This window comes from Microcaecilia unicolor, chromosome 12 (assembly GCF_901765095.1).
Source record: "Microcaecilia unicolor chromosome 12, aMicUni1.1, whole genome shotgun sequence".
Classification (NCBI taxonomy): Eukaryota; Metazoa; Chordata; class Amphibia; order Gymnophiona; family Siphonopidae; genus Microcaecilia; species Microcaecilia unicolor.
Genome location: NC_044042.1, coordinates 102,744,748 through 102,762,842, shown reverse-complemented (window position 1 = coordinate 102,762,842; position 18,095 = coordinate 102,744,748). Strand labels below are relative to the sequence as shown.

General features: G+C 47.1%; 1 protein-coding gene across 1 annotated transcript in view; it reads left to right on the top strand.

Annotated features, from left to right (window-relative positions):
• Positions 1 to 18,095, top strand: part of RDM1 (RAD52 motif containing 1) — an 88,225-nt gene that overhangs the window by 53,053 nt on the left and 17,077 nt on the right. Inside the window, exons 5-6 of the mRNA XM_030221017.1 lie at positions 5,187 to 5,285; positions 7,926 to 8,014. Of these exons, the coding sequence (XP_030076877.1) occupies positions 5,187 to 5,285; positions 7,926 to 8,014 (188 nt within the window). The remainder of the gene's footprint in view (positions 1 to 5,186; positions 5,286 to 7,925; positions 8,015 to 18,095) is intronic.

Here is an 18,095-nt window from a genome sequence, read left to right as displayed (position 1 = left end):
ACAGTATCTCAGATTCCGCCTGGGCGCACGGCACTTTCAGTATTGTGTGCTGCCCTTTGGGCTCGCCTCCGCCCCACGAGTGTTTACGAAGTGCCTCGTGGTGGTGGCGGCGTACCTACGCAGGCTGGGAGTGCACGTGTTCCCATATCTCGACGATTGGCTGGTCAAGAACACCTCGGAGGCAGGAGCCCTCCGGTCCATGCAGTGCACTATTCAACTTCTGGAGCTGCTGGGGTTTGTGATAAATTACCCAAAGTCCCATCTCCAGCCATCCCAGTCTCTGGAATTCATAGGAGCGCTGCTGAATACCCAGACGGCTCAGGCCTACCTTCCCGAAGCGCGGGCCACCAATCTCCTGGCCCTGGCTTCGCAGACCAGAGCGTCTCAGCAGGTCACAGCTCGGCAGATGTTGAGACTTCTGGGTCATATGGCCTCCACAGTTCATGTGACTCCCATGGCTCGTCTTCACATGAGATCTGCTCAATGGACCCTGGCTTCCCAGTGGTTCCAAGCCACCGGGAATCTAGAAGATGTCATCCGCCTCTCCACCAGTTGCCGCACTTCACTGCTCTGGTGGACCATCCGGACCAATTTGACCCTGGGACGTCCATTCCAGATTCCGCAGCCTTCGAAGGTGCTGACGACGGATGCATCTCGCCTGGGGTGGGGAGCTCACGTCGATGGGCTTCACACCCAGGGTCTGTGGTCCCTCCAGGAAAAGGATCTACAGATCAACCTCCTGGAGCTCCGAGCGATCTGGAACGCACTGAAGGCTTTCAGAGATCGGCTGTCCTACCAAATTATCCAAATTCGGACAGACAATCAGGTTGCAATGTATTACGTCAACAAGCAGGGGGGCACCGGATCTCGCCCCCTGTGTCAGGAAGCCGTCGGGATGTGGCGTTGGGCGTGCCGGTTCGGCATGCTCCTCCAAGCCACATACCTGGCAGGCGTAAACAACAGTCTGGCCGACAGACTGAGCAGAGTCATGCAACCGCACGAGTGGTCGCTCCATTCCAGAGTGGTACGCAAGATCTTCCGAGAGTGGGGCACCCCCTCGGTGGATCTTTTCGCCTCTCAGACCAACCACAAGCTGCCTCTGTTCTGTTCCAGACTTCAGACACACGGCAGGCTAGCGTCAGATGCCTTTCTCCTTCATTGGGGGACCGGCCTCATGTATGCTTATCCTCCCATACCTTTGGTGGGGAAGACCTTACTGAAGCTCAAACAAGACCGCGGCACCATGATTCTGATAGCGCCCTTTTGGCCCAGTCAGATCTGGTTCCCTCTTCTTCTGGAGTTGTCCTCAGAAGAACCGTGGAGATTGGAGTGTTTTCGGACTCTCATTTCGCAGAACGACGGAGCGTTGCTGCACCCCAACCTTCAATCCCTGGCTCTCACGGCCTGGATGTTGAGGGCGTAGACTTCGCTGCGTTGGGTCTGTCTGAGGGTGTCTCCCGGGTCTTGCTTGCCTCTAGGAAGGATTCCACTAAAAAGAGTTACTTTTTCAAGTGGAGGAGGTTTGTCGTTGGTGTGAGAGCAAGGCCCTAGAACCTCGCTCTTGCCCTGCACAGAACCTGCTTGAATACCTTCTGCACTTATCAGAGTCTGGCCTCAAGACCAACTCAGTAAGAAATCACCTTAGTGCGATTAGTGCTTACCATTATCGTGTGGAAGGTAAAGCCATCTCTGGAGAGCCTTTAGTCGTTCGATTCATGAGAGGCTTGCTTTTGTCAAAGCCCCCTATCAAGCCTCCTACTGTGTCATGGGATCTCAACGTCGTCCTCACCCAGCTGATGAAACCTCCTTTTGAGCCACTGAATACCTGCCATCTGAAGTACTTGACCTGGAAGGTCATTTTCTTGGTGGCAGTTACTTCAGCTCGTAGGGTCAGTGAGCTTCAAGCCCTAGTAGCTCATGCTCCATATACCAAATTTCATCACAACAGAGTAGTGCTCCGCACCCACCCAAAGTTCCTGCCGAAGGTGGTGTCGGAGTTCCATCTTAACCAGTCAATTGTCTTGCCAACATTCTTCCCCAGGCTGCATACCCGCCCTGCTGAACGTCAGTTGCACACATTGGACTGCAAGAGAGCATTGGCCTTCTATCTGGAGCGGACACAGCCCAACAGACAGTCCGCCCAATTGTTTATTTCTTTCGACCCTAACAGGCTAGGGGTCGCTGTCGGGAAACGCACCATCTCCAATTGGCTAGCAGATTGCATTTCCTTCACTTACGCCCAGGCTGGGCTGGCTCTTGAGGGTCATGTCACGGCTCATAGTGTCCGAGCCATGGCAGCGTCAGTGGCCCACTTGAAGTCAGCCACTATTGAAGAGATTTGCAAGGCTGCGACGTGGTCATCTGTCCACACATTCACATCACATTACTGCCTCCAGCAGGATACCCGACGCGACAGTCGGTTCGGGCAGTCGGTGCTGCAGAATCTGTTTGGGGTGTAAATCCAACTCCACCCTCCAGGACCCGAATTTATTCTGGTCAGGCTGCACTCTCAGTTGTTCTTCGTAGGTCAATTTCTGTTGTACCCTCGCCGTTGCGAGGTTCAATTGACCTGGGTTCTTGTTTTGAGTGAGCCTGAGAGCTAGGGATACCCCAGTCGTGAGAACAAGCAGCCTGCTTGTCCTCGGAGAAAGGGTATGATACATACCTGTAGCAGTTGTTCTCCGAGGACAGCAGACTGATTGTTCTCACCTACCCTCCCTCCTCCCCTTTGGAGTTGTGTGTTTCATCTTTTTGCTAGTCATTCAACTGGCGGGAGCGGTCGCGCACGGGCGGGAAGACGGCCGCGCATGCGCGGTGGGTGTGCCCTGCGTGCCGACCGTCCCGCGAAGCTTCTTTCCGGTTGGTGGGGGCTGCCGCGGACGTCACCCAGTCGTGAGAACAATCAGCCTGCTGTCCTCGGAGAACAACTGCTACAGGTATGTATCATACCCTGTCTTCATATATGCTGATGACATCGATCCTGTGTCCTTCTCAAGACATCCAGTCCTTTAATGACAGGCTATTGCAGATAGCAAATTGGTTAACTGACAACAGACTGATGTTGAACCCCGAGAAAATCTGAAGTCCTCCTGTTTTCAGATTCTGATGGTATGACTCTACCATTGCCACTTGAAGATACTTGGAGTCGCACTAGATGGCACCCTAAGCTTTCAACCAGAGATCACCTCTCTAGTTCAATATTACTTCAAGCTATACATGATCAGATCAATTAGATCCCTTCAGTAATCTGCCCTTCATATACTGGTTCACTATCTTGTACTCAATCAAATAGACTACTACTATACATTATGTAAATGCCTCGAACAGAAAATGATCTATACTGTTTATAACCAATTCAAAATACCTCTGTCAAATTTTCTGGCTTCCTATTCTTATCCCATCTGACACAGTACTCCCCATCCCTTGCACGTCGATCATCACAACAGCATCTCATCATCATCCTGTCATTCAGATAAATTAAATATAACACTTCATGCTATCTGTCACTGGTCCTACTCTTTGGAATGCATTACCCCACCCCCCATATCTGACTGTAGACCTCCTTAAAGAAATTCAACTCTGATGTGAAAACTTTGTGAAGACACCTACACTTAATCCAAGAGACTTTTCACTGTAAGCCTGCCAGCCTCCTCTCCCACCATCTTGATCAAATCTGTTCTCTTCTTTCCTATCAAGTTCAATTTTAATATAGTTTACTAGACCACTAACCAGGAATACCATCTAGGCGGTTACAATACATTAAAAAATATGAGAGAGAAAAGTAGTGAGTGCACTTATCCAGACAAATAGAGAGTGAGGTAAAAAGGGAGGAATTCCATATATTTGAAAGAAAGAAGGGGAGGGAACAAACATTGGAGATACTCTTAGTTTATTTATTGGAGATACTCTTAGTTTATTTATTTATTTATTTGTTACATTTGTACCCCACATTTTTCCACCTATTGGTAATCGGGTGCTCTATGTAAAAATATAAAAAAAAGTCTTGTTCTGACTTGAAAGCTGGTAAAGAGGTTTGATGTCGTAAGGCGATGAGTAGACGGTCCAAAGCTGGGGATCTTAAACAGTGAAAATGGAGGCATGAATATGTTCGTGAAGGATTTGTTTATAGATTGGGGACAGTGAGTATAGATTGTGGTCCTGGGAGCAGAGAAAATGTGAAGGGACATATGGAAGTAGTAGACAATAAAGATAAAGGTTCTTTTGAAATGACGGTTTTGAAAACCAGAAGAAGTTTGTACGTAATTCGATGAGTCATTGGCGCCAATAGGAGTTCTTTAGCAGCGGTGTTACATGGTCAAATTTTTTTCCTTTATGGATTATAATTTTTTCTCTACACCCCACCCCACCCCAACTGCCTCTCCACTATTACAACTACTTTCACTCCTTATTTAGATTTGTAAACCACTCAGATAACCTCTTTGATGCACAAGATAGCAAGTACTGAATTAACTTGGAAGGCTTTGATTCCAAGGTACTCATCGAATTCTTAGCTCTTCTTGCTAGTGATGTATTTGGCTACTATATTGATTAATTTTCTGTGCTACAGTGGTTAGATGGGGCTTTGGGTACGGTATAATAGACCTACTTCTGCTTTGGCAGGAGCATACTAAAGAATTCTAGGAGGTACCAGCCCATAGATAGGTGATGTCATTGGCAGAGTTAGGTATCTCCACCTCCATCTGCAGTTAGGAAACGTACACAACTCACTTGTTTTGGCTGGTATGGCAGGACTCAAGGTAAGGAAATTAACATGTGTGACTTAATTTCACCCCCGGAACAAAATATTCTTTTGTTCCCTATCTGTGACCAGGGATAGCCATAAAGGCTCAAGGCATCAATCTGTTAACAACTGAATTTATGATCCAATATGGGTGACCTTGAAGAGACTGTTCTGGTTTCTTGTTCTACAAGGCACTAGGCTCTAAATACACATCAAGTTTGACAAACGTTGTCCAGAATTTCTGCTACATCAATTCAGTGATACCAAATACAGACTCCCACCTTAACTTGGCCTGATTTGATCTGATCTAGTTGCTCCTACATAAGAAGCCAATATTTGCAGACTTCCATGTTCTTCTCAATTTCTTTTGAATTAAAAGCTAAGCTACTGTCTGAAAGGTGACAACAAATTACTATCAGAATATTTGAACATATTTTTTTTCCAGATCCTCTGGAGTTTGCCTTGAAGACGGGGAAAGTTCAGAAGTATGCAGTTCAGAAAGCCCTCTCTGATGCATTTCAGAAAATAATTCTAGTGGTTTTGGGTAAGATTTCTTAACTAGCATGCAGTCAATAGAAATAAAATAAAACATAGAAAAGAAGTTAGTCCAATAAAAAAAGGTGGTATCTTATTTTAATACATTTTTTGATTAGCTTTCGAAGGTAGTCCTTCGTCAGATCAGAAATAAGCAAAGAAGAGTCTACCTTCGAAAGCTACCGTATTTTTCGGACTATAAGACGCACTGGACCATAAGACGCACCTAGGTTTTAGAGGAGGGAAATAGGAAAAAAAAAAATTTTCCTTTTTCCCAACTCTAAAACCTAGGTGCTCCGGTGCGTCTTGTCCGAATCCCGCCCTCCCCCCGGCTCTGTCACCACTTCTTCCTACTCACGCGATCTTCCCTGGTGGTCTAGTGATGTCGGGGCAGGAAAGAGCCCCCTCTTTCCTGCCCAGCACGCTGCTCTCCATCCTCCGGTATGCAGCCTGACGGTCTCGGCGAGATTCAAAATGGCCGCCGAGACTTCAATTCTCGGCGGCCATTTTGAATCTCGCCGAGACCGTCAGGCTGCATACAGGAGGATGGAGAGCAGCGTGCTGGGCAGGAAAGAGGGGGCTCTTTCCTGCCCCAACGTCACTAGACCACCAGGGAAGATCGCGTGAGTAGGAAGAAGTCTACCTTCGGACTATAAGACGCACCCCCCATTTTCCTCCCAAATTTGGGGGGAAAAAAGTGCGTCTTATAGTCCGAAAAATACGGTAATCAAAAAATGTATTGTTAGTCCAATAAAAAAAGGTATCATCTTATTTTCTTTTCTGTTTTATTTTATTCTATTTCTATTGACTGCTTTTAGAAGTGGACTAACACGGCTACCACATCTCTCTTAACTAGCACGTATAGTGGAAGGGGGTGCCTTCCTGGAGGGCCTGCAGAACATTAATTTGGCAGTGGCGGTATAATCTAATTTGTGTATGATAAATGGATACTTTTTCATGATGTATTCTTTGTAAAAAAAAATTTTAAGGGACTAGAATAGAGCAGATCTTGAGAGACTAATATGAGACTAGTGTCTGGAAATAAAATACATTAGAAAATGAAGCCTGTACCCTGTGAATGAGAACTGTAAAAACAAATTTGTCCTAAAATAAAATGAAACAACTTTCTAAATCAAATATGATTACCTGAAAATAGAGTTAGGAGTGTATGAATTCAGGAGCTTCTGCCTCGGTTTTCCACTTTACTCTTTTCAGGCTTTTGAAATGAGAAATACCTCAGATGCACTCTTTTCCAGTAATTTAGTTAACAAATACAATACTGCTGAACAGTTCATAAGTGTTTTTAGACTAGATCCTTAAGGGGGATTTTCTGGTGTGTTGTTTTTTTTGTTATGCCTAGCATGAAAACTTAATTTATTTCCAATATTTCTGTTCCGCTTAACCTCCAGGTTCAAAGCGGATTACAGCATGAAATCAACAAATTATACATATTAAAAAATTTGTATGCAAATTACACACACTCATAAAATTACCTTAAAATTTTTTTTATAATAAGCATCATAAGTGTACACATTCACAAACCCCAAACAGATCTAAAACTACTAAGTGTTAAGTACTTCTGAAAAAGGCACAATTGTAGTGCTTTCTGAAATGTCATAATGGATTATATTCCAAATACATGAAAATAAGCTGTTCCAGAGCTAAGGGGCTTTCCCATATAAAGTCCGTTTCCTTGTGCTGCCATTTGAATGGTTCGGGAGATAAATGTGTACACAGTTTAAAAAATAAACACTGCTTATGTACTCTCAGAATTGTCCAAAGGGAATTTTTTTTGTGTGTGTGGGTGTGTTTGAGACAGGAATTGAAACGTTTCTTCAACCCTAGCACAGTGTTTTTTTGCAATACTGTCTGTTTTCACTAGTGTAGAACTAGATGAAGAACACATATTAACATACACCATATTTGCAGACTCCTTGGGCAGGTGCTTGAGTGCCGAAACACAGCCGCTGTGTCAAGTCTTTTGGTGTTTCAATAAATATACAAGAATCATCGTGTCTCCCTTGTGTCTTTTGGAAGAGCCTACTCACCCTATTCCTTGGTCTGCACATCTTTGTATCCACATAGTGATAACATCGCTGAAGAAGGCATACACAGCTGTTTAGAGGTCTCAGATTAATGATCATCCTGGCTTGTATGTTTTTAAAACTTTACAAAAGTAATCAGGAACAATCCCATATAAACACTGATTTATCAACACTAGAACCTTAAATATAACTCTAAACGTAACAGGCAGCCAGTGTAAATTTTTTAATACTTGAGTAATATGGTCTGATGTAGACATTCCAGTTATCAAACATGCTGCTGCATTCTGGATGGTCTGCAGTGCTTAGAACCTAAAGGAAGACATACCCAAATATAAAGAATTACAATAATTAATTTTTTGTTAGTACCAGGCTCTGCACGATTGTTTGAAAATCAAGAGGCGGCACCCTCCCCCTCAGTTTGCTCAATACCCAAAGCTGAAAGAGAGATGTAGAATACTGTTGTTTGCGCACTCACAGTAACTAAGAATTAAGATTTCTTAAACCTTTTGTCACCAGATAAATGTCAAATCTTTACTTGATCTTTAAATGTGGTTGGCATGTGAGGGGAAGGAGAAAATTGCCAATGCTTGTATGTTTCTTCTCAGAGAATGGAAAGGTAGCTGTACAGTACAGACCTGTTCAGGAGGACTTTATGGACTGTTTATTAGAAGAAAACCTGCAGGGGCTGATTCAGGTAAGACACAGGTTGCCCCTTCTGTGTTCACTGATAATTGGGTAAGATGCTGATAGAGCTATGATTTTAAGAAACTTTTATGTTGCATTTGTAGTAGTAATAATCTGTTTCCTAAGAGATGAGTTTTTTTTTTTTCTCTGAAGACAAGCTGGTCACCTTATTCTCACATCTGGGTGACATCATCCGACGGAGCCCGGTGTGGACTCTAACTAGTGAATGAAGTAGAAAGTTCTACTGCACGTACGCTGGTGCCTACCCATGCAAGTGCGGGTCCTCCAGTCTTTTTTTTTTTATTGCGGAGCTGAAAGGACACGTCTGCTCTCCTCACGCTGTAATTTCAGGTTTTTCTGAGTGCCTTCCTGTGCGCTTATTTTTCTTATTTTATCAGTCCTTTTTTTTTTTTTTTTTTTTTTTTTCGTTTTTCCTCATCCTCTATTTTTAGAGATTTTTCATCTCTTTTTAAGTTTTCTTTATTGAGGCCACAGCCCTGACCTCAATTTGAATGCTGCCCCCTTTGAGAGTTGAAGATTGAAGAGTTCAATTTAGCTGGGATTCTTATTTCGATATCACAGAAGATCCCCAGTGGCTTTAAGAGGTGCGTCCAATGTAGACGGGTGATTTCTACCACTGGCCCACACAATCTGTGCATCGGGTGCCTTGGGCCAGATTTTGATCTCTGAAAATGGAGGTGAGAACTTTGGTGGGTTCGACTGGCTTAGTGAGCAACTTTTTTTGCTCCTCAAAGGCCAGAATATTGAGTTTGGCACCAGTGACATCAACCTCCGTGGCTGCTCAGACTTCAGCATCCACTTGAGTGGATCTCCACCTGCCTCAACACCGGATGCTGCCTGTCAGCATCGGACCTCATACCGAAGATGTGTATGTATTCAGCTGCATCCTCATCTGCACCAAGGGATCAAGACTCTTTGCATCGGGGGAAGCCCAAGAAGCAGAAGCATTGATCTTCCTTGATGCATGGTGTCCGGGAGCATCGGAATATCAGACCCTCCGATACCTGAGAAGCATCTGCAACGGGAGTAGCCCCCCCTTCCTTAGAAGAGGTACCGGTGCGCAAATCACGTGGCCCAGTTCCTGCCACTGGTTCAGCACTGACATCTCAGATTGCCTCTGCCCCATCTCGCATGCCTTTGCCGATGCCACCTTTGAGCAGTTCCGAAGCATGCTCCAAGAGGAGCTGGCACAGTTACTGCAGTGTGCTCCTGCTCTGGCATCAAGGGCACTTGCGCCACCAGAGGAACAGCCCCAGGCCTTCTCCGAGAAGATTTTTGACTGGATCTAGGCGGTGCTCCTACTACTCTCAAAGCTTACACTTTGCTCGGACACCTCAGGCCCAGCATCCTAGGCCTCACTAGCCTTGTCCTCAGAAGTTCCAGCCGGCTCCCCAATCAAAGCAGGGCACAGGCATTTGACTGGCTCGAGCAGAGTATAGCCGGTCAAAGAGTATTGGTCCCAGATGGTATTGGTCCCAGATGGCTTACTGGTCAGGGGGAGGCTCACTTTTTTACCAACACAGATGGCCCCTTGTAACCTTCGACTGGTGGGTTCTTCAAATAGTCCATCTCCGCTATTTATTTATTAGGATTTATTTACCACCTTTTTGAAGGAATTCACTCAAGGTGGTGTACAGTAAGAATAGATCAAAACATGTGCAATAGCAATTACAACAGTAAAAATATTCAAATAACGATAAAAAGTATTCAGTATGCACTGAATTAGCGTCAGAGATCTCCAAGTTGCCCATTGAGAGCGTTTTTCATCTCTCGGCACAAGCAGGTACCTGCAGAGGAAATCTCCAAGTGGTTTAACATGTACCACCGGGGGAAGAAGGGAAAGGATTCTCTTCCAGGTATTTTCTTGTGACCAAAAAACGGGAGGATACTGGCACATCCTAGACCTAAGGGCCCTGAACAAATTTCTAGTCAAAAGTCAGGATGATTTCCTTGGGCACCCTTCTTCCTCTAAGTCAGGTAAATGACTGGCTACGCTCTCTGGACTTAAAAAAAAAAAAAAAAAAGATACGTATACCCACATTTTGATACTTCCAAGTCACAGGAAGTATCTCAGATTTCGAGTGAGGAAACGCCACTGCCATTTGGCCTGGCATCTGCCCCCAGAGTTTTCATCAAGTGTTCTTGTGGTAGTCGCAAATTATCTACACAGACTGGGGGTGTTGCCACATATGTACGCAGACTGGGCCTGTATGTATTTCCTTCCTAGACAATTGGCTGGTCGAGAGCACATCTCAGGAAGGAGCTATGGAGTCGATGCAGATGACTATTCAGGTGGTGGAACTACTGGGGTTTGTCATCAAGTACCCCAGGTCCCACTATCACCCAGTTCGCCAACTGGAGTACATAGGAGCCCTGCTAGTGACAGCACAGGCTCGGGCTTTCCTTCCTCAGGCAAGGGCAGATAATTTAGTATCACTTAGGTCCGCAGCAGCCAGCAGGTTTCAGCTCGACAAATGTTGAGATTGATGGAGCACATGGCCTCATAGTAACATAGTAGATGACGGCAGAAAAAGACCTGCATGGTCCATCCAGTCTGCCCAAGACAAACTCATATGTGTATACCTTACCTTGAATTTGTACCTGTCCTTTTCAGGGCACAGACCATATAAGTCTGCCCAGCAGTATTTCCCGCCTCCCAACCACCAGTCCCGCCTCCCATCACCGGCTCTGATACAGACCGTATAAGTCTGCCCTCCCCTATCCTCGCCTCCCAACCACCACTCCCTCTTCCCCCCAACTGCTCCGCCACCCAATTTCAGCTAAGTTTCTGAGGATCCATTCCTTCTGCACAGGATTCCTCTATGTATATCCCACGCATGTTTGAACTCCGTTACCGTTTTCATCTCCACCACCTCCCGCGGGAGGGCATTCCAAGCGTCCACCACCCTCTCAGTGAAAAAATACTTCCTGATATCTTTCCTGAGTCTGCCCCCCTTCAATCTCATTTCATGTCCTCTCGTTCTACCGCCTTCCCATCTCCGGAAAAGATTCGTTTGCGGATTAATACCTTTCAAATATTTCAACGTCTGTATCATATCACCCCTGTTCCTCCTTTCCTCCAGGGTGTACATGTTCAGGTCAGCAAGCCTCTCTTCATTCGTCTTGGAACGTAAATCCCATACCATCCTCGTAGCTTTTCTTTGCACCGCTTCCATTTTTTTAACATCCTTCGCAAGATACGGCCTCCAAAACTGAACTAGACATATGTCCAAACAGCCTCATGAAATCCGCTCCCCAGAAATTCATAATAGACCTAACAAACCATATAAACTACATGCTACAAAATGGACTCTTCCCAAAAGAAAAAGGAAAAATCTTGCTCACCCCTATTCCAAAAGATACAAAGAAAAACACGAGCGAAATAACCAACTACAGGCCAATAGCATCTATACCACTCATAACCAAGTTAACTGAAGGTATGGTAACCAAACAACTCACAAACTACCTAGATAAACACTCAATACTGCATGACGCCCAATCAGGATTCCGATCAAATCATAGCACAGAAACAGTATTAATCACCCTTATGACCAAATTCAAACAAATCATCGCAACTGGCAACAATATACTCCTCCTACAATTTGACATGTCAAGCGCCTTCGACATGGTAGATCATGGAATCCTGCTACACATACTCGAACATTTTGGCATAGGAGGAAATGTCCTGAACTGGTTCAAGGGGTTCCTAACCCTACGTTCGTATCAAGTCACATCTAATTCAACCACGTCCAAGGCATGGACACCTGTATGTGGAGTCCCACAAGGATCACCTCTTTCACCAACCATTTTCAACCTAATGATGATCCCTTTAGCAAAACTCTTATCAAACCATAAGCTCAACCCGTATATATACGCCGATGATGTAACAATATACATCCCATTCAAACAAGACACCAAAGAAATTTCCAACGAAATCAATCAAAGTCTACACGTCATGAACACATGGGCAGACGCATTCCGCCTGAAATTAAACGCAGAAAAAACCCGATGCCTGATACTCACCTCCCAATACAACACAAATGAATTCAGCGCTATAAACACACCAACCCTAAACCTCCCAGTCTCAGAAACACTAAAAATCCTCGGAGTCACCATCGATCGCCACCTAACACTCGAAACCCACGCAAACAATACAACCAAGAAGATGTTCTACGGCATGTGGAAATTGAAAAGGATAAGACCATTCTTCCCAAGATTCGTCTTCCGCAGCCTAGTGCAATCCCTCGTCCTCAGCCACCTGGATTACTGCAACTCACTATACGCGGGCTGCAAAGAGCAAATAATGAAGAAACTTCAAACAGCCCAGAACACAGCAGCCAGGCTCATCCTCGGAAAACCAAGATACGAAAGGGCGAAACCACTACGAGAGAAATTACATTGGCTTCCACTTAAGGAACGCGTTACTTTCAAAGTTTGCACACTAGTCCATAAAATCATCTACGGCGAAGCCCCAGCGTACATGTCTGATCTAATAGATCTACCACCCAGAAACGCTAAAAGGTCATCCCGAACATACCTCAACCTCCACTTCCCCACTTGCAAGGGCCTGAAATACAAGACGCTACACGCGTCAACCTTTTCCCACATGAGCACGCAGGCCTGGAATACACTACCGCGCAACCTAAGAATGATTAACGAACAAGCTTCCTTCCGAAAACTACTGAAGACGTACCTGTTTGAACAAACTTACGGAAAGAACCAAAACACATAGAGTCCATACTCACTGTTCACCAATGCAACATACATCCACTTCAGATCCCTCATCCTGTAATCAATTGTCCCACTGTCTCCTCCCAATGTTTCTATGTTGATGTCCCATTGTTATATTCCCAATGATAATCGAATGTCTCACACAACTCTGTACAATGTATTCCATATTCAAGTTGTTACAAATGTATTTCTATTATTCATATCTTATTGTAAGCCACACTGAGCCCGCAAAAAGGTGGGAAAATGTGGGATACAAAGAGGCTCATTTTCAAAGCACTTAGCCTCCCAAAGTTCCATAGAAACCTATGGAACTTAGCCTCCCAAAGTGCTTTGAAAATATGCCTCAAATGCAATAAATAAATAATAATAATAATAACACAATACTCCAGGTGGGGCCTCACCAAAGTCTTATACAGGGGCATTAAAACCTCCTTTCTTCTGCTGGTCACTCCTCTCTCTATACAGCCTAGCAATCTTCTAGCTACTGCCACCGCCTTGTCGCACTGTTTCGTCGCCTTCAGGTCCTCAGATACTATCACCCCAAGATCCCTCTCCCCGTCCGTGCCTATCAGACTCTCCCCGCCTAACACGTACGTCTCCCTTGGATTTCTACTCCATAAAAGTGCATCACTTTGCATTTCTTCGCATTGAATTTTAATTGCCAAACGTTAGACCATTCTTCTAGCTGCTTCAGATCTTTTTTCATGTTTTCCACACCCTCCGGGGTGTCCACTCTGTTGGAAATCTTGGTGTCATCCGCAAAAAGGCAAACTTTACCTTCTAACCCTTCGGCAATTTCACTCACAAATATATTGAACAGAATCGGCCCCAGCACCGATCCCTGAGGCACTCCACTACTCACCTTTCCCTCCTCCGAGCGAACTCCATTCACCACCACCCTCTGGCGTCTGTCCGTCAACCAGTTCCTAATCCAGTTCACCACTTCGGGTCCTATCTTCAGGCCGTCTAGTTTATTTAAGAGCCTCCTGTGGGGAACCGTGTCGAAAGCCTTGCTGAAATCTAAGTAGATGACGTCCATAGCATGTCCTTGATTTAATTCTCCTGTCACCCAGTCAAAGAATTCAATGAGATTCGTTTGGCACGATTTCCCTTTGGTGAAACCATGTTGTCTTGGATCTTGCAACTTATTGGCTTCCAGGAAATTCACTATCCTTTCCTTCAGCATGGCTTCCATTACTTTTCCAATAACCAAAGTGAGGCTTACCGGCCTGTAGTTTCCAGCTTCTTCCCTATCACCACTTTTGTGAAGAGAGACCACCTCCGCCATTCTCCAATCCCTCGGAACCTCTCCCGTCTCCAAGGATTTATTAAACAAGTCTTTAAGAGGACCCGCCAGAACCTCTCTGAGCTCCCTCAGTATTCTGGGGTGGATCCCGTCCGGCCCCATGGCTTTGTCCACCTTTAGCTTTCCAAGTTGTTGATACACACTCTCTTCTGTGAACGGCGCTCTATCCACCTCATTTTCAGGTGTACTTTTGCCAGTCGTCCTTCCCCAGGGTTTTCTTCAGTGAAAACAGAACAAAAGTATCTATTTAGCAAATTGGCCTCGACACTGCATGTCACTCCCATAGCATTTCTCCACTTGAGGACGACAGGGAACCTAACAGATGTCATTTGCTTACCGCCAGAACTGGCCCACTTCCTTCTCTAGCGGATAGTGTGGTCTAATTTGACCCTGGAACTTCATTCCAAATTCCACCACCTCAAAAATTGTTGATGACCGGTGCATCCAACCTTGGTTGGGGAGCTCAATTAGATGGGCTTCAAATTTAGGGCCAGTGGTCTGCTCAGAGAGGTTCAGTTCCACATCAGTTTCCTTGAGCTCCAGGCTATTTGGAGTGCTGTAAAGGCTTTCAGAGAGCAAGCAACTCCAGAACCAAATTGTGCTTATTCAAGCAGACAACCAGGTTGTGATTCTCTATGTCAACAAGTAGGAGGGTAAGGGATCCTACCCCTTGTGTCGGGAAACGGTGCGCATATGACAGTGGGTCCTACTTCACTGTATGGACCTCTGTGCCACTTATCTGCCTGGCAATAACAACTGCCTGGCGAACAGATTGAGCAGAATATTGCAATCACATGTGTGGTCTCTCAACATTGGTGTAGCCCAGAAGATCTTCTGAGAGTGGGGCACAGCCTTGTTGGATCTTTTCGCCACTCATCTCAACAACAAAGTCCTTCAGTTCTGTTCCAAGCTTGGGTCACATGGCAAACTAAGTACATAAGTAATGCCATACTGGGAAAAGACCAAGGGTCCATCGAGCCCAGCATTCTGTCCACGACAGCGGCCAATCCAGGCCAAGGGCACCTGGCAAGCTTCCCAAACGTACAAACATTCTATACATGTTATTCCTGGAATTGTGGATTTTTCCCAAGTCCATTTAGTAGCGGTTTATGGACTTGTCCTTTAGGAAACCGTCCAACCCCTTTTTAAACTCTGCTAAGCTAACCGCCTTCACTACTTTCTCCGACAACGAATTCCAGAGTTTAATTATACGTTGGGTGAACTAGCATCAGATGCCTTTCTCCTGCATTGGGGACGAGGACTACTGTATGCATATCCTCCTATCCCTCTCATAGAGAAGACTTTGCTGAAACTCGGGCAACACCAGAGAGCCACGATTCTGATTGCTCCTTACTGGCTGCGGCAGATCTGATTCCCTCTTCTGGAGTTATCTTCCGATCCATGGAGATTGGCCTGTTTTCTGACCCTCATGCAGAACGAGGGTTTCCTTCTGTGTCCCAACCTCCAATCTCTGGCCCTTCCGGCTTAGATGTTGAGAGCATAGAACTTTAACCCCGCGGATTGCCTGACGGTGTCTCCTGTATCTTGATGGCTTTCTAGGAAATATTCCACTAACAGATGTTACTCCTTTTAAATGGAAAAGGTTTGCCATCTGGTATGAGGGCAAGGTCTTGGATCCTTTTTCTTGTCCTACACAAAAACTGCTTGAGTACCCCCTGCACCTCTCTGAGTCTGGTTTAAAGCCCAACTTTGTAAGACCAGAATTGAACAGAATTGAGCCTGCAAATAAGTGGGAAAATGTGGGATACAAATAAATAACTAAACACCTCGAATATTGTGTTCAATTCTGTTCGCCGCATCTCAAAAAAGATATAGTGGAATTAGAAAAGGTGCAGAGAAGGGCGACGAAAATGATAAAGGGGATGGGACGACTTCCCTATGAGGAAAGGCTAAAGCGGCTAGGGATCTTCAGCTTGGAGAAAAGGCGGCTGAGAGGAGATATGATAGAGTCTATAAAATAATGAGTGGAGTTGAACGGGTAGATGTGAAGCTTCAGTTTACGCTTTCCAAGTATACTAGGACTAGGGGGCATGCGATGAAGCTACAACGTAGTAAATTTAAAACGAATCTGAGAACGTTTCTTCACTCAATGTGCAATTAAACTCTGGAATTTGTTGCCAGAGATCTCTGTGCAGTTGGCGCTTATCTTCTCCGAGGACAAGCAGGCTGCTTGTTCTCACGACTGGGTTGACGTCCGCGGCAGCCCCCACCAACCGGAAGAAGCTTCGCGGGACGGTCGGCACGCAGGCCACGCCCACCGCGCATGCGCGGCCGCCTTCCCGCCCGTGCGCGACCGCTCCCGCCAGTTACTTTTTTTCCGCGACTGAGAGAGTTGTGCAATTGCCTCTCTCTCTGTTCAGCCGCTGGATTTTCGACCGCGTTTACGCGGATCGTTGCTTGGATTCCCGTTCGGTTTCCTCTCATCTCGTTTGTATTGTTTTAAAAAAAAAAAAAAAAAGAAATTTTTCGCACGTGTGGAGCACGCGTTCCCTTTTTCCCTCGCTTACTAGCGGGGACGCCACGTTGCGGCCTAGTGGCCGCTCGGTCGAGTGATTTTTTCGTGGTGTGATTTTAGCCACCATTGCCGACTTTGACTTCGCCGACGCGATTTTTCCGTCGATGTCCTCGAAGGTCCCGAGTGGATTTAAAAAGTGTGGTCGCTGCGGCCGGCCGATCTCGCAGACCGACACCCACGCTTGGTGCCTCCAGTGCCTCGGGCCGGAGCACAATCTCAAGTCGTGCGCTTTGTGTCTCGGTCTCCGGAAACGGACTCAGGTTGCGAGGCAAGTTCTGCGGGACCGTCTTTTTGGAACTTGCGCCGGCCCCTCGACGTCGACCTCGACGGCATCGGTATCGAAGGCCGGTTCTTCGGTACCGGTATCGATGCCCGAGACATCGGCACCGATGGCAGCGACCCCAGGAGAACAGGTCCCGTCGGCCCGCCGGTCCGCCGGTGAGAGTGGGGTTGAGAGGCCGCGTGGGCAGTCGGCCCCGGTCACTCCCTCAGCTCGTGAGCCACGGGACCGAACCCTGTCGGACCCGGTACCTCGAGACCGAGGGGGATCGACCTCCTCCTCCTCCATGCCCTCCGGCGCCGGTGACGTGCACCGGAAAAAAGATAAGAAGCGCCGTCACCGGGAGCCCTCGGTGCACCCTGGAGAGGACTCGACGCCGAAGCGTCATCGCAGAGAGGAGAGATCTCCGTCGGTGGTGGAGGTACCGACGCGTCGGGGTTCCGGCACCTCGGTGCCGTCTCCTGGCCCCCAGCAGCTTCTGGCACCGACACCCTTACCGGCCCCACCGCCTTTCCCGGCAGCGGGCCTGGACGAGTGCCTCAGAGCCATCCTTCCGGGGATCCTGGAAGGGCTGATGCGCCAGGCTGGCACCCCCGGCGCCGATGACTGTGGCGCCGGCGAGCTCTAGCCCGGCGCCGGGGCTGTCGACACCGCCGCCGCTTGCGGTGCCGGTCTCGACCGCCACGCAGGTGGAGTCCCCGTCGACGTCGATGGAGGGAGCTCCGTCCCCGCCGGCGCGGGAGTCCACCGCTCGACGACACCGAGACCTCGGTGCCTCGACGTCGAGCCGGGCCCGGTACAGGACTCAGCTACATGAGCTAATGTCCGATACCGAGGATGAGGACTCGTGGGGCGAAGAGGAGGACCCTAGATATTTCTCCTCAGAGGAGTCTACGGGCCTTCCCTCGGACCCCACGCCTTCACCGGAGAGGAAGCTCTCACCTCCTGAGAGTCTCTCCTTTGCCTCTTTTGTGCGGGATATGTCTATAAGCATTCCCTTCCCCTTGGTCTCTGTGGAAGAGCCGAGGGCCGAGATGCTCGAGGTCCTCGACTATCCATCACCACCTAGAGAGTCCTCCACGGTACCGCTGCACAATGTCCTGAAGGAGACGCTGCTTCGGAACTGGGTGCGACCACTAACTAACCCCACCATTCCCAAGAAAGCAGAGTCCCAGTACAGGATCCACTCTGACCCAGAGCTCATGCGGCCCCAGTTG